The 23,758-nt window shown below is 37.5% G+C and overlaps 1 protein-coding gene across 1 annotated transcript in view; it reads right to left on the bottom strand.

The window, feature by feature from the left end:
* Positions 1–23,758, bottom strand: part of NfI (Nuclear factor I) — a 72,034-nt gene that overhangs the window by 9,730 nt on the left and 38,546 nt on the right. Inside the window, exons 4-13 of the mRNA XM_089649044.1 lie at positions 23,299–23,482; positions 21,783–21,854; positions 20,463–20,558; positions 18,173–18,367; positions 17,259–17,387; positions 12,840–12,997; positions 12,350–12,461; positions 3,590–3,819; positions 1,603–1,730; positions 724–827 (exon numbers count right to left, since the gene is read on the bottom strand). Coding sequence (XP_089505170.1) covers positions 724–827; positions 1,603–1,730; positions 3,590–3,819; positions 12,350–12,461; positions 12,840–12,997; positions 17,259–17,387; positions 18,173–18,367; positions 20,463–20,558; positions 21,783–21,854; positions 23,299–23,482 — 1,408 coding nt within the window. The remainder of the gene's footprint in view (positions 1–723; positions 828–1,602; positions 1,731–3,589; positions 3,820–12,349; positions 12,462–12,839; positions 12,998–17,258; positions 17,388–18,172; positions 18,368–20,462; positions 20,559–21,782; positions 21,855–23,298; positions 23,483–23,758) is intronic.

The following is a 23,758-nucleotide window of genomic DNA, read 5'->3' on the forward strand; positions in this document are numbered from 1 at the left end:
AAAGAGTATTTATTGATGTATTTGTAAATGTAAGTAGGTTAGTTGGAAGTCTGTACATAGGTAAATATGTATGTCATTAAGACAGTACTTATAGGCCTTAGTCTTAAGTCACTAGTTTTAAGTCAGTATTTATGAGCCTTAGTTGTAAGTCACTAGTTATTATGAATCCTAATTGTAAGTCAGCCGTATTTATTATTTAATAAATACATTTGTACTTCGCCCTTGAAGTGATTTGAAATTAGCCAAATATTATTATTATTAGTTTTAATCCACCGATTAATTTACAAAGCATTTAAATGTTCTCGTATGTTATATTTATGTTGACGAATATTTTTAAAACGTGTGATTTCCCTATTTTTCCTAATGTTTCAGTTTTACCAGTGTTCCAAAAAATATAGTAAGGAACTTTTTGAATTTCTAGAGCAAAAATGTACTCCTGGTTGTTAATATATATTAATAAAGACAAATATTTTTTTTAATTCGTTCACTTATTTTTTAATACTGAAAGGTTCATAGTGTCTGAAAGGCATGATTGTGTCTGGAACCAATTGGCTTTAAAATTAAATAACCTTTCAATGATAAATTAGTTTTGCTTTATCATTTTCAATTCGATTTTAACATTTATTTAAGATTTTTTTTACATTTTTGATTCGATAGTTCATTGTATCAGTAATTAATGATCCACAATGATTATCTGTGCAAAGATTGAGGAATCGTTTTTACCTTCGTCCATCAAGACAACAGAATTGGCTTCGGGGTTATTGCTCGATACAGGGTGCGTTATTATATTGAATTCTTCTTCTAGTGTGATAAAGGGGGCATTCCATCTGAAAATAAAACACTAACATTTTAATTAAATCCTTTACAAAATACTCTACAGTCAATGATCACTATTTTAATTTTGATTTCTGCATATGTGCTCCAACGAACCTATTAAATCATTGATGTTATAAGTTTTTAATTAAATCCTTTACAAAATAGTTGGCAGTCAATGATCACTCTTTTAATTTTGATTTCTGCTTATGTGCTCCAACGAAAGTATTAAATCATTGATGTTATAACTTTTTGATTAAATCCTTTAAATAATAATCTACAGTCAGTGATCACTCTTTTAATTTTGATTTCTGCTTATGTGCTCCAACGAACGTATTTAATCATTGATGTTATAACTTTTTTAATTAAATCCTTTACAAAATAGTCTACAGTCAATGGTCACTCTTTTAATTCCTCTTTCTGTATATGTTCTCCATCGTTTTACGTAGTTCGACTAGCATAAATGTTGGAATTTATTTAATACAATCAGATGGCGTCCTTTATCGGGAACTAGAAACAGATGTCGCTATGGATCCTGATGCCTGAGGTGCCTTACATTGTGCATTAACATTGAGGATATTGTGTGGAGGGTCTTTGTGATTAAAAGAAGGCTTGAACCAGGGCTTTGAAGACTGACTACTCCAATGCTGTCGATACTAAAGGATGATGAGTTTGTTTCTGATCTGTCGTCTGAATAGAAATCTGATGGCTTCGACATACCTTCAAATAGGTGGGAACATATGAGTAAAATAGGTTGTCTATGGTTATCTGTGTTATGGTGAAGCATACCTAGGTACAGTTGCTCTTGTAGCCGTTCTTGGAGTGGTGATAGCAGTTGAGTAAAGACTCAAACTGGATGGTGAGATCCCTCCGGGTGCTATGCTGCTCATAGAACTAATAGACGGATAGTTGAAGACCTGTAAAATAAGTTCAATAAATTGTATTTTATTTATTTATTAATCCTCTTTTTAACGTGACTTTTATACATAAATAATAAAAATTATACAGTATTTATAATATATTTCTGAACTGTCTCAATAACAATCGTTTGTATTTGTTAAGAGATAAATTTGAAGACTTCCGTTGACTCGATATAACTATTTCTCTACATTAGTATTCTGAGCAAAGAGAAATACATATGGTAGTTAGGCCCAGTATTTTTGCACTGAAATAACTTACGTGGTGGAATTCGAAAGCTTCTGGATAGATAAATTCTGGACCATCAAATGCATAATTTAGAATGTTTTATGTAAAAGTCGGTGAAAATTCTTCTGTCCGACAATTATGGCATATTCAGATAAATTTTAAAAAGTTTTAGTAAACCAAAATTGCTGGAATACCCATTTTAAAACTTGAAAAGTGCGAGAATTCATTTTGTATTCTTTTAATATCTTGTACATGAATATTGTAATGTAGGTTCCAAACGGGAGAATTGTATTTAAGTTGACTTCGAACAAAGGAAAAATAAAACAGTTTTAATACACTTAATATTGTACATACTTGTCATAAGAAAATGTGTTACAAGTTTTATCAATGAGAAAGTAAATGTAAGGCCAATCGCACACGGAGGTACTTTCAAGCGACTAGAGTATCGTGCGCGTAGCACGCGCGTCGTTTGGGAGTATCCACACTATTTTGCTACATGATTGACTACATGTTTGACCTCAATTGCAAGCTACTGACGGTGCTGGTGACGTGAGTTTCGTGACGTACGAAATGACGTTCATATAGCTATAATTTATCGGAATACGTTGAAAAGTATTTGGTGAAGAAGTCGTCGATTGAAGATGGAAAGAAAAGCCCATCTGACATCATTCTCATGTAGTTCCTCGGCGGCTTTATTTTGTTGTATGGTTAAATATAAAGAAGAACAATATTTTTGTTTTCATCGCTGGAGTCATTTGTCATTAATTCCACGGCTGCACTTGAAAAATGATCAAATTCAGTATAATTGGGGTAGCGCCGTGTATGGAAACCAGCTTTAAAGATTAGCATATGGGTAGGCTACTTGTGGTTGCGTCACAATCTCTGTGTACTATGGGCATATGTGTGAAAAGAAAACTATATGACTGGACAATCAAGACTTGTTGGATGCCCTAGTGGAAGTAAATCAGAGATAGACCAAAAAGACGGAAAGTCTGAAGACTGAAAAGGCCAAATTCTATCCTGAGATGTTGCGCCATATATGTTCTTCGGACAAGATATTTAATACAAAATTATTATTGAGATGATTTTTGAGAGGGTGGAGATCTTCTGGGTTTTGTCAAGCTGCCCATAAGCCTGCATAATTTTTTTAATGTTTTTTTTGTTGATTGTTGTTTGTCAAAAAAGTCGAAGGGCTATAAGGGGATACAGTTTTAACCGTCTAGTTTATCAAGACAGTCGAAGGTCTAGAAGGGGATACAGTTTTAACCGTCTAATTTAACTTTTAAAATCACTTCCTGTAAATAAAGTGGAATCTCTGTAATATTTTCTAGTTTGGACATCATGAGGTAAATTTCTGACTCTACAATAATATTTATTAATTTATTGTGTTTTAGCCATGTACATCCATTTTTACATTCTTATTATTTATTGCATTTTCTTTTGATTAATATGCAATCCAGTTAGAATCTTTCATTTATAAATATCACCGCGTTCAAAATAAATAAATGAAGCGGAAATTACCCTGATGAAGACACGGTACTAAATTAAAATGTAATTAACACCTATAACAATTTCTAATTAACAATCAAAACAAATAATATTCGTTGGTTCATACTTCAAAACAACTCACTTGCGAAGATTGGGGGTGGAAATGGTTGAACCCTTGCGAGTACTCCCGAGGGGCATACGCCGGGGGCTGTTGAGGTGGCGATGGGGGCCCAAGCGAAGGGGGTGGCGGAGAGCCCCGCTGTCTCCTCGGGCTGTTGCCGCCAGGGGGAGGGGGCGAAGGGCTGAGACCCCGGAGTCTCTCGCCTGGTGATAAAGCAGCCGGGGGGCTCGATGATCCGGATATTAAATCTCCTGAAAATGTTGAGACATAAGATGTTGTTATGGAAGATTTATGATAGGCGGGTTCACTCCTTACATTTTCTATTTCTATTAATTTAATACCTAACGTGTACCCGGCGTTGCATCGGGGTTATGAATGGTTTGGAGTAAAGTTTTGGGGTTGTGAATTACAGTGTAACTGAAATCTGAGTCTATCTTTAAGGTGAAGATAATACTTTTATATAATTTAGTTTCACTTGATCATGCCACGTCTTCCTCGGGCGAGCCGGACTTCAACAATTCACTACTGTATATCACATTGGTACTACTAAAAAAATACATTTTATCGACTCCGTATCATCTCATTCCAGTGCAGAGATGATGAGTTAAGTCTTAAATTTATATTTGTGGGAAGCATACATATATATATATATATTAGTTAAAAGTAGATATTACGAGTAGATAGTAACTATTGGTCAGATGGTAAAAAAAAATACTCAACGCATTTTGAAAATCTCTCTATTTATACTTGTGGGGTAAGGCTCTCGACTAGCAGTACGAAGGTTAAGGGTTCAAATCCTGGCGTGCGCAAGTAAATTTTATTTGGTGAATGTGTTATTTAACAATTTATTCATTTAAAATAATATATAGTGTACTTGCGGCACGTCCCAAGGTGGAAGATACTCTCAATATCGCCCTGGTGTAAGAATTGAACCATTAACCAATCCGAATTGACACGTCACGATTAAATGGTTTTGGCCGTGTTTGGTGACCAGATCTGAATAGCTACCAGGTTTTTCCCCACCTTCCTCTTCCTCATCTCCATCCCTACCCCACTACCTCCAGCCTCAGCATGATATTGGTTTAGTTGGAGCAGAGCAGTATTCCCATTTTTTTTAAGTATACCTCCGAGATAGATTGCAATCTCAATCACAATCAATCAATCAATCTATCACCAAGCCTTTATTTTTGTATGCATACAAGCATCTACAAGTTAATCTTAGGAAGTAAATTTATATTATGTACAATTGTGCCCTTTTATGAAGTTTTTTACCGGATCGTATAAATAAAATTCTTAAGACTTGATATTTTGCCGCACAGATATTATTTATTTATTTATTAACGGACATCGTCCAAATTACAAAATAATAGCACGAATAAAGTAAAATGAAAAATACAGGAGTAGACAAAGGTACATGAAAGCAAAGACATAAGGCAGATATAATATAAGAAAATAAAGTGACAAGTCGAATCAAGTCAAGACTACGCCGTGGGTCAGGACCACGGGACACTTATAATATTCCGTCACTTGTTTAGTGACTGGCAAAAATCATTTAGACTTATCCCAAAAAAGTTAAGGTTTTGACTTGAGTTGACCAGTCTACACGTTCTGGACAATGGTGAATAATATCCATAATTTGTCGAATGATGGTTGAGGAAGAGCAGTTCATTATTTCTGAGTCTTTGTGAGGGGATATTGAAAGGAATGAGTTGCAGTAGAGTAGGTGAATCAATAATACTATTTATAATTTTGACGAAGCAAATGAGGTCATTTCTTTCCCGACGGACTTCCAAAGGAGAGAGGTTTAGAGTTAGTTCAATTTCATCATATGAGTATTTGCCTTTTTCTAAACCTAGCCTCCTAGCAAACCCTCTTGTTCCGTAACGCTGATTGCTTTTGACAGGCTGTGTACTAGCCAATCGTACCGTCAGAATTTATACTGTATAGTTTAAATTTCGCACATGTCAGCTGGATCCACGGAGGCCGTGGGCCGAGCAGTTGCACAAAAACGGTTCGTCCTGTCAACTCTCGATCGCCGGTTGTCTAATCGGTATAATCATAAGACGTATTTTTATCGAAATTTAATCTAAAATAACGAGTACTAATTACACGCTAAACGTCCCAGTGCTGACAGATGATGCTCACTATGCAGATTTCACCATCTCCTCCCGGTAAGTTGATTGTGAATTAACGTTATGTATTGTGTTTTGCATCGCCTGTCACAAGCCATATAATTCATTTATACTTTATCTGTGTGGAATAGCCCTTTAAAGTGCGGCTATTCCAACCCCTGTTCGTTCTTAGAACATTTTTGGTGCCGAAACTAGGGAACTTTAAGATTATAATCTATCTATGCCAAAACGGATAATGCTGTGGAATGTTTCTTAAATTTTGAATAATAATCAATTCGAACAGTAATTAGGTAGGTACCTAGCGCTTGAGTATTTACGACCTACCGCGCATATAATTATAATAGATTAAATTATTATCATTTATTTTGTTTCGTTTTTGGGTACGTTTCCAATCGTGTTTATTCAACATGGCCCCAGCCATTCAAACATTGCGCCGGAAACGGACATTAGCGAATAATAGGTTAGTCAAGACACATGAAATAGCAAAAAGCGCTTTGCACGATGCAACTAAGTGCAACTTACTGTTAGCGCATTATACTACTCTGGAAAAGATAGTTCTTGAATTTGAAACGTCTCACGCGGAAATATTAGCTTTAGATGACACAAACGAAATTGATGAGGATAAAATTCGCGAAACCTTTGACGAGATGTATTATCAAATTGTCGAAATTTACCAGGAGTTAACCAGTCAGCCTCTCGATTGTAAAACCGCGAATGCGTGCACAAACGTTAAATTACCAAAAATAAACATTCCAATATTTTCTGGAAATGTCAAGCAATGGCCCGAATTTTACGACATGTTTAACGCTCTGATTCATGAAAACAAATCTTTATCCAACATCGAACGCATGCAGTATTTGTTCTCATGTTTATCTGGAGAAGCTTTAGGGTTAATTCGGACATTTTCAGTACAAGGAGCTCACTACGTTGAAGCATATCAAAGATTAATCGCGCGCTATCGTAACGCGCGTGAACTCGCATTTACGTGTTGGCGGGAAATGCTAAATTTAAATTTTCCGTCTACCGATCCTTTTGAATTTCGTCGCGTGTTCGATGTATTTAATGAGGATTTAACAATTTTAAAAGAATTGGATCTCCCAATAGATAATTGGGACTTCGTGCTTTGTTATTTAATTCTGTCGAAATTAGATTCACCTACAAGATGCGCATTCGAACAACTGCAGTCTCCTACCGACCTGCCTTCATATTTGAAACTCAAAGAATTTCTTTATAACAAATGCGAAGCTCTTGTACGAGACTTACATTTTTCGACTCGCGATAGCAGTACTATTGACAAACCTCTTGCACGGAACTTTAATCAGGCTGCCAAAAAACGCACTTCAGCGCTTCTTTGCGATCTTAAGAAAGGACAGCCTAAAACAAATAGGTCCTCGAACTCCACCACTTACCTGAAATGCTCCTGTTGCGGGGAAGACCACTCCATTTCCAAGTGCAAGGTATTTGCACTCAAGTCAGTTCAGGATCGCCTACAGTTTGTTCAATCACACTGTTGGTGTTTCAATTGTCTTCATTCTTCTCATTATCTTAAAGATTGTAAATCTTTGTTTACATGTCAAAAATGTCAGCAAAAACATCATACTTTGCTCCATCGAGACGAAAACGCTTCTTTGGAAGATCAGTATCAACACTCCACGACGTCTACGGACCAGGAGCCTTCTTCCGACTCTAAAATTCAGGTCCTCACCAACTTAGGAGACAAGTCCATAGTACTATTGTCAACCGCCAATGTTGGCATTCGCGATTCGTCCGGCCGTTTCCAAACCTTTCGCGCATTGATCGATTCGGGCAGTCAAGCTCACTTCATCACCGATCGTGCTGCGGAGCTTGTAGGCATCCCTCGTCAAGCCAGTTCTCAGAGAGTTAGCGGCTTAGGCCAATCTTCCGCAACCACGTCAGGAATCATTCAATTAGAGATCGGTGTTAAGGGACGGGTTCTCTTCAACATCAAGGCACTTACGCTGCCTAGTATCTGTGGCAACATGCCAACTGTTCGTCTAGATAAGTCATCGTGGCATCAGTTGAGAGACTTGCCTCTTGCCGATCCTGACTGTCACAAACCGGGACCGATTGATCTTCTTTTGGGTGCTGAGGTTTTCTCTTCTCTTCTGAGACCTGGTAATTTGAATGGTGGTCCACGTCAGCCATCAGCTTTCAATTCTGCATTTGGTTGGCTTCTTCTAGGTTCAGTTGGTTCGAACACTGCTCATGAAACGAATTCTTTCATCGTTACTAACGAAGACCGGCTCCACGAAGAGGTCCAGCCACTGTGGGAGTTAGACACCATTCCCCAGTCTTCACACCTCACTCCTGAGGAACAACTTTGTGAACAAATGTACTACACTGACCACTCACGGGACACTTCGGGAAGATACATCGTATCCTTGCCTTTCCGAGAAAGGGGAAGGGATATCTCTTTTCCAGGGTCGCGTGAGATCGCTTTACGTAGATTCCATTCCCTCGAGCGCGAACTCATAGCAAATCCAACCTTACGTGAACAATATTCTGCTTTCATGACTGATTATTTACACAGTGGTCCCATGACTCGTGTTCCTGGAAAAGATTTGCACAAGGGAAAGTATCACATACCTCATCATTGCACTCTTCGTCCAAGCAGCGCTAGCACTAAGTTAAGAGTGTTTTTCGACGCCTCAGCGACGGATGTGAACGGATCCTCGTTAAATGATACCTTGCTTATCGGTCCAAAGCTTCAAAAGAACCTGCTGGAGCTTTTGCTAAAATTCCGTATACCATCGGTAGTGTTTACTGTTGATGTACGACAAATGTATCGCCAAATATTGGTTCAAGAACCAGATCGTGCTTTCCAAAGAATATTTTGGCGTTTTCATTCGTCGGAACCCATCCAAGAGTACCAACTAAACACTGTAACCTGTGGTGTATCCTCCGCCCCATTTTTAGCCTGTTGTACTGTCAAACAGTTGACCAAATATGAAGGTTATGATTTACTGCTAGCGCGTCGTGTGCTAACTTCGGATATTTACATAGATGACATCGTCACCGGTTGTAACAACTTGGAACAAGCTCAACAAACGAAAACCGAAGTTATCGAGCTGTTCAAACGAGGTCAATTCGAATTGCGGAAGTGGGCTAGTAACAAACCAGAATTACTCGCCGATCTGCCTCCGGAATACTGCCTCAATGACTTGGTGTCCATGGATGTTGATAACTCTCACATTCTCAAGGTATTGGGATTAAAGTGGGAGCCACGATATGATACATTTTCATTCGAAGTCTTATGCCTCGATTGCGAGTTTACTAAACGCACTATCCTCAGTGAAGTCGCTCGGGTTTTTGACCCTCTCGTTTTTCTATGCCCTTTGACGTTTTTCGCCAAATCCCTAGTACCAAAGTTGTGGGTTCTAAAGGTTGGGTGGGATGACACCCCCTCTGTTGACATTGTTCGTCAATGGGATCGTTATACTAAACAATTACCGCTCTTGAAGTCGTTCAAAATCCCTCGATGGGTGTCATTCCCTCACATGGAGTCGTGTCAACTTCATGGCTTCTCAGATAGTTCGGAACTTGGATATGGCGCGGTAGTTTACTTGCGAATCATGGATGTTGACGATAAAGTCCAAATATATTTGGTTTGCGCCAAGTCTCGAGTCGCCCCCACAAAAAAGATTTAATTGCCTCGCCTTGAACTGTGTGCGGCAGTTCTTCTAGCAGATCTATTAAAATTCGTCAAAGATTTATACGTACCATTGCTTCCGATCTCCAATACCTTTGCTTGGTCGGATTCAACCATCGTGCTCGCCTGGTTACGTTCTCTTTCGTGTCGCTGGAAGACTTTCGTGGCTAACCGTGTCAGTCACATTCAAGATGCTCTCGAAGGGACTTCCTGGCATCACGTGTCATCTGGAGATAATCCAGCGGATGTCGCTTCTTGTGGTCAATCCCCAGCCGATCTGATCGATCACACGTTATGGTGAGCGGGGCCTTCGTGGCGGATCCAGTCATTCGATTCTTGGCCGTCTTTCGATGGCAATGTCGACGAAATTGAACTTCACTCTGAGGAACGAGTTCGATCGTTATTTGTCCAACAGGACGAAAATCTGGTGGACCTATTACTAATTAAATTTTCTTCGATTCAGAAGATCCAACGCATTCTCGGTTACTGTCTTAGATTCATCTACAACCTACAGAATAAAGAATCTCGTCGTTTGTATCTTCCATTAAACCGTGCCGAAATTCACACTCCACTTTTGACAGTAGTTAAACGCACTCAACATGTACATTTTAATGATGATATCACGCGCTTGAAAGAGGGCAACCTTATGTCGAAACAAATGCGGAAGCTTAATCCCTTCATTGACGACCACGGTGTGCTCAGGGTGGGTGGCAGGTTATCTCGATCTGGGCTCGAATTCGAGTATAAACATCCTGCCCTACTTCCTCGCGAATCTAAGCTTACTTCTCTTGTGATAGACGCTCTACATCGCTCTACATTAACCAAATTATGTCCATTGCCTAGTCAATGTGACTAATCATCTTCGCTTCCGCGGCGCATTCTTTCTTATCATTTTCATTATTATTATTAATATATATTTTTTTTCTTTTTTCTTATTTCTTTTCACTGTTCTTCATTCACGCAACGTTCCACAGCATTGCCCGTTTGGTTTCTAAATTTTCTTTAAAATACACGTTGTTGTATTTTGGTGGGCGGAATGTTCCGTAACGCTGATTGCTTTTGACAGGCTGTGTACTAGCCAATCGTACCGTCAGAATTTATACTGTATAGTTTAAATTTCGCACATGTCAGCTGGATCCACGGAGGCCGTGGGCCGAGCAGTTGCACAAAAACGGTTCGTCCTGTCAACTCTCGATCGCCGGTTGTCTAATCGGAATAATCATAAGACGTATTTTTATCGAAATTTAATCTAAAATAACGAGTACTAATTACACGCTAAACGTCCCAGTGCTGACAGATGATGCTCACTATGCAGATTTCACCATCTCCTCCCGGTAAGTTGATTGTGAATTAACGTTATGTATTGTGTTTTGCATCGCCTGTCACAAGCCATATAATTCATTTATACTTTATCTGTGTGGAATAGCCCTTTAAAGTGCGGCTATTCCAACCCCTTTCGTTCTTAGAACACCTCTTAAGAACCGATGTTGAACATATTCAATGCGTCGAATGTGGACAGCATAAAAAGGAGACCAAATAACACAAGCATATTCAAGATGGGGGCGAACCAAGGAGCAGTAAAGAGTTCTAAGGGTATTTACGTTTATGTAATCAATATGTATTATAAAAGTAAGTGCAAAACGTGCGTGTCGCAAAAACTCCCGGAGTGAGTTTGTGAGTGAGTGAGTGAGAATGAGTCCCGGTATGATCAAGGGAGTTATATGGTATGGTAGCCCTCTATCCCCCATCCATGAAGAAGGTTCCCGTTTTTACCTGAAGAGCGTGCTTATAAAGGCTAGAAGTTTCGCCCTCTAGAAAATTCTAGAACAGCCCAGAACATTCGAAAGTATTCGAGAGCATTCCACTACATTCAAGACCATCCCGGAACATTCTGAAATGTTCGGGAATAGTCTGGAAAGTTCGGGAATAGCCCGGAACATGGCCGTTTCCTGATAAACTTTTAGTAAATTCATAATCCTGACAATACATTGATATCTCTAAATAGTATAAAATTTAGTAAGTTAGTTCTTTTAAACTATGCAACGGAGTTTTATAGGATTGTCACTATCATTTAGAGAATTTCTTCTGGAAGGCTTATATATATAATCCATGGATATTATATTTATTGAAAGTAGAGAAAAGTCGTGCAACGTCGGTTACACTACAGCTATTAGAGTAAATGTATGTTTAATTAATTTATAATTTAAGTTATACAACCAATTAATTTGAAAATATTTTATATTTGCGGCACGTTACAGGGTGGAATATACTCTCAATATCGCCCTGTTGAAAGACCACCATTCAGAAGTGAAACGTTGGTTGAAATGGCAATAACTGTGTTTGTTTACTAGAGCTGAATAGTATTCGTCTTCCCCTCTTTAATGCCTTCATCATCAGAACACATCCGTATTTGGGATGCCATAGTCTCACTGGTCCAGACGGTTGGAAGCAGTTGAGACTGTGCGGTAGTCAAATCAAAAATCTACATTCTCTAATGTAAATTACTCACGATTAAACATCGCGTACCGATCGCTAAGCGGCTAGCTAACTATCTCTAGTTCTTGCCAAAATTAAAGATAGTGATCAGTTTATTCCTTCAATGGGGATATAGAACAGGTATCCGGCTCCCGGAATCGCAGTTAACGTAAAAGTCGTTAATAAATTTAAGGTTAAAAACAATTCCTTATCCTTAAGTAGAACCGGAATTTTGCCTCTGGAATCGCAGTTAACGAAAAAATCTCAATTTTGATGGTTGAAGACGATTCCATATCATTAAATGGAACCGGAATCGGTTCTAGTTTAACGAAAAAGTCGCTAATTTTAAGGTCAATAACAATTCCTTATCCTTAAATGGAACCAGAATCACTTCTAGTTTAACGAAAAAGTAGCTAACTTTGAGGTTAGGGACAATTCCTTATCCTTATGCAGTATCGAAATATCCCCTCTGTTTCGTGAGTTGACGTAACTAGGTTGTGTTACCTGTTGATCTAATAATGGCTACCGGTCTTGCCATGGGTGGAAGCGGTGGAGGTGGTAGCATACTGCTGGTGAAGTAATGCGGCTTCGGACTCCTCGACATTCCTCCATGAACCTGAAATAAAGGAAAATACTTTGATAATGATAACAAAAAAACCTCCATCGAACTATAAAAGAGTCCGTCAACACTTATGAAATCAATTAACGACATACTGCAAGCCAGCCAATACTGTCAGGATCAAGGTCCCGAATGGGTATTGGAAAAATCCATTATACTTTAGCGGGCCGTTCATACAGCTATTTCATTCGTACACACATATCGTTTGAATGACAAGTCAGAAAATTTTTTGTACACTAGAAATCCCGACCAAAAAAATGTTTCTTATTTTCTCTCCAAAATAAGCAAGACGATTTCGCACTTGAAAAAATAATCTTTACTGAACCATTAAAACGGCCACCATTTTGACACAGACAAAAAAACTCTAGTGTTTACCTGTAAGGTCTGTGGACCGTCCACCGTATCTTGACAGACGAAGGTGACGAAGTCCGACAGGGTGTCCGGATTCGAGCCCCCGGCCCCCCCGTGCCCCTCACCACCGTACTTGCCCCCCAGGCCGGAGTGATGTACCACTGACTGGGGTAACACTTCTCCTGAAAAAAGATAAATGTTTTGTTTCATATATGGCATCCTTTTCAAACAAGCGGTGGAAGAATCCTTTAAATTCCCACCCACAACTCACGGGGTTTGTACGAGTATATATATTTAGAGTTTTTAAGATTAATAAAAACAGTACCAATCACCATTAAAATAATTGATGTAAAACAGTTTGAAAGTTTTATAAAACATTTTTCAACTATAAAATTAGCTGTAAGTACCAGATTATATTTTTCTAGACGATGAATTAGTAATTTGCCAGGAGATTCATCTAGAAACATCAGCGATTTTAGTAATACGTTCATCAGAAATAATCAAAATAAATCCACGGATAAATCAATTTTCCTGTCCTGCTAGGGCAAATTCGACCATAGTTCCGTCCATTACGCTGGACGACTTCATCACTTATGTCATTATGATATCCACTTTATTTTAGAGATTAGCTAGGGCAAATTTAACGGTAGGTCTGTCCAATATACAGGGCCGAGCGTCGTATATTTTTGTGTATGGCTTCTTCACTTACGTCGTTAAGATTCCGACGTTATTTTAGGGTATTGTCTCATCTTAACACATTCATTTACCCCCAAAATAAAGATATACCACTGTGTGGGGTAACGTTACTTTTGAGAATAATGTGATTTATATATTTATTTCTCTTTTTTAACACTATCCGCACATAATGTTACAAGCATTGATGTATTATACTAGATTAGCCCTGTCTAGTTAAATTCATTTTAAAAATAACGCCACGTAGCGTACGTCACAAATATGGAAATGAACTTAACAACCCAACTCTGTTTAAACTCCTTGTACAAGCGTTCAAACTCGTAAGCGAAACCACGGAGAATTTGTTGTCAGAGGTGTTGTAATATGGACATAATTCAAATTTAAATATTTGGAAATCGGTTATTTTTGTGATTGAAAAAATGAACTTGCCCAGCATAGCTGAGAACCAAAATAGACCAACAAAAGGTAAAACGCAATGCACAGTGCCCATTTCGCATTGCGTCATAATGCGTGGGCCTTTTCATAAATGTGCATATGAACCAAACCAAAATTGTGTTGGGGTTATTTTTAAATGAATATGCCGTGTCTAGTCTAATTTAGTCTATGGTTACAAGTGATAACTGTTTTTAAATTATACATGTTTAAAGTACCTATTACGTATGTCCATAAAATCTTTATATAGGGTGTCCGGAGGTAAAGAGCGCTAATTTCGGGAGGTGATTCTACATGATATTACAATTAAAAAAGACAAAGTATTATTTTCGAAAATCCAACTTTTAGAAGTACTTTTCATTTAAAAAGGTAAAATTGGTTTAACGTGTGCGCCCGGCATTGTTATTTGCGTTGTTGCCAAACGACCGTCCCGCGCCTACCGGTTCGTCAATCAGTCTTGAATTCAATGGATACCGTGTTTTGTGTCAATAACTTGTATGACATTTACACAGTGATCCAATAATTTAATGTACCTAGCAGTGTTTGAGTTTAAAAACTTGTTTGTCATAATCAAAACTTGTGTAGTATCTAGTGTGGATTTATTAAGATTTACTTAAAAAACATCTTTATTCAGAGCGTGTTTTCTCCAGACTTACTTTCAACATTGTGTTTGTTTAGTTGTATGCTACCCAACTGTAATTGTGATTTTTTTTAGCGTAATTTTTTATTTGAATTGAAAACGCCGCCCTTCGGGAATATGCACGTCGTTTTCCAAATCGAAATTTACCTAACGCTCGGGTTTTTGTTCAAACGCATGCACTTATTCGCGAACAAGGCTTAGGCCGAAGACATTGAAACAACTTTGCTGCTAATTAACCACTAGCGGACGAAAAATTCATCTTGGATACAATTATGAATTACCTTATATTGTCACTTAGTATAATTTCTGCAATGACCGATAAGTTCTATCTGGGATCTCTTCACGAGGTACAACCTGCAATGGGTGCATTTCAGTATAATTGCGTGCAGGGCCTTCTGAAACGTGACCCCGTATCAAGGATTGCATATTGTCTGTGGCTGCTCTGTATACAACTTGAGAACCAGAACTTTGGAGCATCCTTTGGAAGGACGAGGCCCAGTTCAACAGAACTGGTATGATAGACCTGCATAACTTGCGTGAATGGGCGGAAGACAAGCCACGCTCCGTAAGGAAGGTGCAAGATCAGGTTCAGTTATCTGTGAACGTTTGGGCGGGAATCATTAACAATCAAATAATAGAACCATATTATGTGATGCAACCTAGACTTAATTGAAGACATTTCCTGCATTTCTTGATACATTTCCCGTACTTTCGGAAGAAGTTGATTGTTGTAGAAGACGTGAAATGTGGTTTCAATAGCACCACATTTCGGAATTGTTCGTCGATACCTAGACGAGCAACGTCAGTCACGAGTCATTCTCCATGGCTGGCGCAGTCTCCAGCCTTGACGCCGTTAGGTTTTTTTTCTTTTGGAATGCGATGAAGGCAAGTTTACGCCAAAGAAGCTTATTCACGAAGCCGCAGATGAATATAATACAAACTGAAAGTGGACATTTTGAAAATTTGTTAAATTAGTCGAAAACAATGACATTATATAGTGAAGTGATTAATAATTTTATCATTAAAAGTGTTAGTACATTTTGTTATTTTAGTGCAGTTCTCTTTGTGAATTTGGTTTACAGCAAAAAAAATTGTGGCTTATTGTAAATGTAAAAATTTCAGTTTTATTTTATTGTTTACATGCGGTTTCCGTGGATACAGGCCAATCACAAATATGCAACGTTACCACGGCGAGATCACAGCAAATTTTTCGGGTAAGTTTGTTAGGTATGTCTCTTTGCATGGAAAAAAAAGAAATTTCGGAAAAGGTTACTTATCTTTTTTACTCCTACCATATAGAATCACCTCCCGAAGTTAGTGCACTTTACCCCCGGATACCCTGTATATAAAATTCCGCCTGCGTGTATTTGTGCTCGCAAAAATCGGTGGCTAAGTTGACATCGCGTTTAGGTCCCACCCAGGCGTAGTGTGTTCAATTCCTCGGCTGGCTAAGTCTCCATCACAACACAAGCAACATTTTTAGCTTACCACAGTGGTAGTAGGAGATTTTCAAATATTGTCAGTTTATTCGTAACCCGGGAATGTTTGTCTTTCTTTATTTAAAAAAAAAAACTCGAAAAGTAGCCCACGGATTTCGGCGTATATACTCGTTATTGATGACAATGCATTCTATCAACTTTTGATGGCAATCACGCTCACACGCGCGAACTGATACGTATTTTTAAAAATTGTTATTCGATGACATTATAGCAGTTAATATACGCAATAAATGTTGGTCTTGTCCAATCGGGATTTGGATCGGTTGGCGAATTTATTGACCCTAGTCCATGGGGAGAAAGGTTAAATCCTCAGTCTGATTTCAGAAAAGAGGGAAATTAATGTCTATGTCAATGTCAAAGCACCCTCCCTAATAAATACTCCATTGAAATGCTTGGAGTAAGTATATCAGACCAGCTCAAGTATCGTGACTCTATAAGACGCCCGAGAAAATCATAAATTGGGCGTCTTGTATACGGCTTGCAGATTCTTAAAATATCTGCTAACCCTGTACAAATCTCAATTATGCCCAAAATGTTAATTTGAGAGCCACCTCTGGGCTGGAGCCTCACACCAATTGATAAACCTACTTGATTCTCTGCAAAAGAAAATAGTATAAACAACAATAAGAAATTCTAAGTATCATTCTAGATGGGCCCACCACTCAGAATGAGAGATGCTCACATTTTAAGTATTAAGCCTTTGACAGACCACGCTATATTCCCACTGGCAGTGTATGGCGAGCGATATGATGAAATAGGCCAAGCCATGATGCGTATAGAGTAATGTGTCACCTACCTTATATAACTCTTTTGATACATTAATGTGAATACCACCCCAACTGCTCGAGACTTTTCGGAGACAGTGGAACTATGGCATCCCTAATCGGGGTATATAGTGTGGCTGTAGGAAGTGGGGAAGGAAAGCAGATAGGGTAGAAGAATGTAGGGAAATACCAGGCTATTCAGTTCTGCTAAAGCCTTTTTTTCGAGCAACACTTCGTTTCTGAATGCTTTGCCAGATTCATTCCAATATCTTCAAATGGGACTACCAAAGTTGCAGCAAACTGTTACCAAACTTCAGTCAGTTGAAACACTAGGCTATGCCTATCATAAATCCATTTCTTTGTACCATTACGTCAAGTACCTTGGAATTTTTCTTAATGGGTTTCGTTGACTCACCATTAGAATATATCCCTGTATGATGGTCAGCTGTACCTCCGTGTGGTTGATAGAATATGGTATTTGGTCCAACTAAAGTTGACGATGATGACACCATGCTGTTGGGAGCATTGTGGGGAAGACTGGAAACTGCAAAGGATAATAATAAATTTGATTGACAAATTTGCTATTCCAATAACCAACAATTTGACAATAAGCAGCACAGAAACCAAAACATCTTCTACGAGATGAATGTCCCATAAAATCTGAATTATCAGCTAAAATGTGAAATAAATAAGCCTGAAGTCACCAGATTGACAAAAAAACCACAAGAATACATAAAGGCAAATATTAAAAATGCCTCTTACAGCTAATAAAGAATCTTTAGTTTTGTACAAAAGCAAAATCAAAATTTAACGGTGGAGTCATTTTATAAATACAAAAATGTTATGAGACTAGATAAGATGTACCTATGCAGGTGTGGAAAAAAAATATCAACAGAATGACAAATGACCAAAAAATTAATGTGTATAAGCCTTGATTGCAAATCACTATATCTAGGTATCCCACAGGGAGATGAATTTAATTTTAGGCCGGTTTTGAATTACTTATGTAGTAATAATTTGTGTAGCGCCATTTTGGTGAAAAATTACCACAAGGGCGCTGTTTTATTATTAAGATCGGCCTAACTTGCCATCCCTGGGATACACCTTGATTCACTATTGATGTAACTAAGTACTTAGCATATAGCACAGAGACTTGCATCATACTTTTAGGTATTATGAATTGGGCGATGTTACCAAATATACACACTTGTTGGTAAGTGCAACATAAAAAAAGCACTTAGGTAGCGTAAATTGCAAAATAGTTGAGAAATATTAGACTATTAATATAGATTTAGAAAAGTAGATTTGTGTAGATACCGCAATACTCACTGAAGCAGCCGCCCACCAGCATGGCCTGTGGCGTGGCTCGGTCTTGGGCAGAGTCGAAGCCCGAGGGCGGCGGGGCAGCGGGCTGAGGGGCGGGGCTGCCATACCCACCGCAGTAGTACCCGCCCTGTTCCAGCTTGATGGAGCCGGAGCCAGATCCTCCGCCGTCGTCACCGGTTTCCTGGAGTATGGACGCTGCTGGGATACAGGTACAAGGTCAACATATTGATCTGGTAATGTCTAGTGTTTTAGGTTTAAATTTTAAAAAGTGCAAGGTAGTTGGCATAACCTAACCTCTTCTTATCCGATTAACAACACAACATGCAATGCAACAAATCTTGAAACTTTTGCAGATATATACGCATCGCATACAAACGTCGATTTACACACAGCGACATTTGGATTCATCCGAAAAACAAACAATCAAGAAATCGTAACTGTGCGCTCGAACTGTAACCATTGTAATTTGTTGCAACCTTGGTTGCAATGCATGTTGTTTTGCTAATATATGTACGCGGCATAAGATCAAAATATGATGAGTGTGAAAGAAAATTAAGTCAAAATGTGGTAACTAAACTAACCTAACTAATTTTGCGGGATGGTCCGACGATCTGTAAGGAAACTAACCCAAACTGTCAATTAAGAACCTTTAAGATGATTTTATCAATAAAGGGTGTTATGCAAAGTCGACCATTATATTCCAATATGATGTTTAATGCAAATCAAACATTTGGACTGGATTCGGTTGCTTAAATCCTAATCGAGCGATATTCCATGTATATTTTCCTTATATTAGGGTACCTATACATTCGCGAACCGTACCACGAATTACGGGAAAGGAACGAATCAACTACAAGCGGCGTTTCGCGCCATTTGCGGTTGCTTTGTTTCTTTCCCATAAGTTGAGGTCCAGTTCGGCAGTTCGGCTCGCGGATGAATAAGTAGCATTATATATTTTCCAATATCAGGCTAGTATTATTTTCAATTTACTTTTATCTCTCGGATATCCTTACGTTGGAATTTTTTTTTTTAATCTCAAAGTAAAACTTTGAAAATTTGGTGGAAATTCAATACAAATCTTTATATAAGTATGTAGCCCCTACGGACTTTCAATGCCATTTCAGAATATGCATCGTTGGTTTGAAGGACAAAGTATTCAATCTATTACAGATTCCTGATTGATAAACAAAATGGACCATAGAAGATCTCTGTACAGTAGATCCCGAGACAATTTTTTATTAATGTGTGTAACTGAATTAAGTTGTACAGATAGTTAAATACTCTTTATTTTAAAACTGAAGTAAAAAAATATGAAATATCATCTCCGTATGAAGTCTTGCCGAAATCCAGTCGTGATAAGAAGAATAAGGTAAGCGTGGATTGGTTAGTTAGTAAGGGGATGATGTGAGAAAATTAAAAGTTTTAAGCTGGAAGGTTTTATGATCATTCCGGTAAATCAAATATTATATATATATAAGAAGGGATATGAAAAGGATAAGATAATGAAGGAAGGAATATTAAGGGATATGTCTTGAAAATACCACCAAATGGAAACTGAATTTTAAATTTAAATCACTTCAAAATAATTGTGTCATTTTTTAGTCAAAATTCGATTGGGAAATGGAATTCCATACAAACTGCTTGTGTTTTCCCAAGAGGTCGTGTCTAATATCATTTAATCTAATATAATTTAGTGCAAGCATTAAATTGTTTGACTTTTGAGGTATAAGTCGTGTTACGTATTCTCCTCCTGTTTTGAGCCAAGGTTTGGGTCAGGAGAGAATGCTGCAAGAATATCCGAAATGTTGGCTCTAGTAGGAAACCTTTCAGAAAGCCTTGCAGTGTCATTTTATGTGCCCAGACCATGAACACTGGGAGGTTGTCCGAAATGTTGGCTCGAGAAGAAAAGCTTTCGGATAACATTGTAGTGTCCATTATATTTTCTGACGGTTTTAGTTGCAACACTATAAACGCTGTAGGAAACGTTTTCTTCTTGAGCTAATGTTTCGCACAGCCTTGAAGTATTCTCTGTTTTAATGAGCAATTCTTAATACCCCATAAGTTAAACAACATTTAACTATTGGCCATGAAAATGTCATAATATATCCAGATATTCACTAGTGTTTTATATTATTTCAAAATCATCCGGCCATATAACCTTTTCGGTCACTAGTCTAAAAAAATATTCTGATATCTGTTTGACATTGGCATTATATTCGTAGTAGAATATAAATTTCTGTGTTTGGTTTTGCTAATCTAGAGAAAATAAATAAAATGTTGCCATATCGATCACCTTTAGATATTTTCCAGAGCTCCCTTGAGGAAAACACACCAGTGGCCATGATGATGTCGTTACAGATGACTCCATTGTACGGATTGTGACTGAAACCTGCAACAATGGACGATAAACTTCTAGAAAATATTGCTACGGACTTCAGAGAGTGAGGCAAGGATGTGTTATGTGACACTTGGAAGGAAAGCTGGATACTAGATTTTACACAACCATAGATATGGAATGCAAAGAATATCAACTCACCTTCTCATCTGAAGGTTAACTCTTCGAGCATGAGCCCTCGGAAAAAAATTAAAACGTTTTTCAGTTCCCGCCATCGTAAAATTTCTTTCCACCATTCATTGTTCCTTTTTTATTCGGTTTTTGAAAGAAATTTCCACTTGGCAACAACCTCATCTTTATACTATCATGTAATTTTGATAAATAAAATAACAACGGCCCTGATTACTGAAGCTGCAAAAACTGGATCATGGTCCACAAAAAACGTAGCTTGGTGTAGCTTGGTGGTATCTATTTTTCTAGGCATTCTATTTTTATGGCTGTAACGATGAATGAAACTGAAAAAAAGAGCCGAAATCCAAAGTGGATAACATAAATATTGCTATTGTGGAACATTGGAAACTATGTCTAAATTATAAAATATCGAACACTGGAATTGAAACAAATTGAAAACAGAAAACAAAGAATCAATAATAAACCAAAATCAAAATACAGGAAATAAGTTTAATAAACACGGACGATTTGAAGCGGTGCGTTGTATTAAACAGTAAAGTGGACTTATGCAATTTAATTTAAATAATATTCGTTTTGATTCCGTGGGAAGATTGTGGAGCAAGGTTTAACGAAAATACAAGGAAAAATATACACATATTGGGGATATTTTTTTTATAGTTGATAGGTATCTAAGATTTAAAATTTACTCTCGGAAGAGCTGTTACGTGTATAAACAAAAACACACACATATTTTAAGCTGTCCTACAATGAATGATTTATAAAAACACCAAAAGCTTTGTTTTGCTCGTTGCTTCGATTGGTGTTTCAATGTCTAAACACTTTAAAAGACGAATGAAAGGAAATTGAGAAAACAAGACACACGAAAGACAACAATTAACAATAATACAACAGATAACGTGCAACATCAAGAAATAGACACATTATCAAAAAACACAGATCATGCTTCAAGACTAGAACACACAGAATAATTGATGCTTAGAAATTGTGGCAGGTGCAACAATGGTTAGTGTTTAAAACAGTAGCTATGACCACGAAGTCTACCACGCCATAAACACGGAAGTGTACCATGCCAGGGCGGCGGTTTACCTTTGTTTTTCCCTTCACTTTCATGGTCTTTGTTTTTCAATTGGGACTGGTAGTTGGTTCCGCTAAGGATATCTGAAAATAAGCCATTTCAAAATAAAAACGATGCGAGGAAGGGACTTGTATTTAACACCCGACTGATAATTTGATAGTAATTTCGATCACAAAATAATCGAGAAAACGAGTTCACGTATTTGGAACAATTAAATTTAAAATAAGATCCAAGTTCTTACTGAGGGGATTTTTCAAATGAGGCCGTATTACAACTCAAATCACAAAAAAAATCATTACCGTTTCTGCAATTAAAATAAATTGCACCATAATATCGATCTCAAAATTACCTAGAAACCGGAAGCATGTATTTAGAATACTTGGAATAAAAATAATTGTTTTATTTTATATCTACACAGGGGGCTCAGACGTTTCTTTCAGAGACTGTGTACTATTTGGGGGTATTTTGTGGAGATGTCTTCCAAGTAAAGTAACGATTAAATGGTCGAGAAGACCAACTAATATTCACTTTGTTTGGCAAGTAACAAAAAAAGTTTTAATGACATGTATTAAGGAATGGCGAGCTATTAATTACTTACTTACTTTGAATGCGTTTATTTATTGAGACGGTATTATTGACACAATTAACACTGGTTTACGAAATATGTTGAGGAAACAAAGTAGTGAAATGAGTAGTTATTCATACACAAAACAATAAATACCTATGTACTTTTATGGTAGGTGGTTGCTTTGTGATAAGATGCAGTTAAAATCTTAAGGACTTTGATAGTATAGAAACACATGTCCATTCAAATTCATCATGTTTTTAAGAGTTATTGCTTGCTTAGTTAAATTGTTTTTCTGATTTGTCTCAACCAAAGCAAAAAGAGAGGATATTCCTTATTGTGTTTCTTTTCATGGATATTCTTGATAGGTATTCCTTCTTTAAGACAAAATTACACAGGGATCGACCGATGGGTACAAGGTAAATTTTATTAATACTTCTGATGACCTAATCCAAGAGTTATTTTTTCATAAATAGTTATTAGACTGGTCAGATTTATAAGATCATTCAAATTCCATTATACCAGTGGTTTTGGATGTTTGGGGAGGGGTTCATTATAGACTGCGGTGGTTTATTTGGATGATTTTTTTTATGATTCGAACCCAACCAGAGGAAATAAACGAATACCTTTTTTAGGTTTTCATATTAAGGGTAGAAAAGACCTTTTCATTTAGGTTTTTATGTGGTATTCTAGATAGCTGTATGGTAAAATATCTAAGGGATCGACCGATGGGTATACGGATACTCTTTACCAAAGCTGCCGAAAGTATGGCAGTTCAAATTCTATTGTTCCAAAAAGTTTTGCTTGCTTGAGTGAGGGAGTGTTTATTATATGTATTAGTTTTTGAGATTCAGGGACAGAGAAGAGGTGGCTCTTTTCATGGGCTGGTATTCTAGATAGCTACTCGTGCTCTAGGGCAAAATATCAAAGGGATCGACCGATGGGTATGCGATAGTCTTCACCATAGCTGTTGATGAAGTTGGCCAGGTAGAGGTCCAGTTCCCGTACGGACACGTTTATGTGGTAGGGGTTGACGCAGAGTCCAGGCTGCGTACACTCGGGGTTCTTCTCCAGCCTTTCCCCGTCCGTGCTCTCCAGGGGGATGGCTTTGAACAGGATCACCATCACTAGGTCCAACCGCCACACCTGGAGGTTTGTAAAGTGTTGATTTAAGATAAGTTGGGCAGATTCCATTTTTTTTTTTACTTTTCCATAGGTTAAATATGTTTTATCCATAGATGATAGAAACAAAAGGACAAAAAAAATTAAGAATTTAAACTATTTTTAATTTAAAAAAATCGTAATTTATAAAAAAATTCAACATTTTGAAAAAATTCTAATATTTAAAAATTTCGAAATATTCAAAATATCCTTTTTTTAATTGACAAAATTAAAAAAAAATATATATTTCAAAAATAATTT

The sequence above is a fragment of the Hesperophylax consimilis genome, chromosome 29 (assembly GCF_061612785.1).
Source record: "Hesperophylax consimilis isolate HC1 chromosome 29, BYU_Hcon_1.0, whole genome shotgun sequence".
Classification (NCBI taxonomy): Eukaryota; Metazoa; Arthropoda; class Insecta; order Trichoptera; family Limnephilidae; genus Hesperophylax; species Hesperophylax consimilis.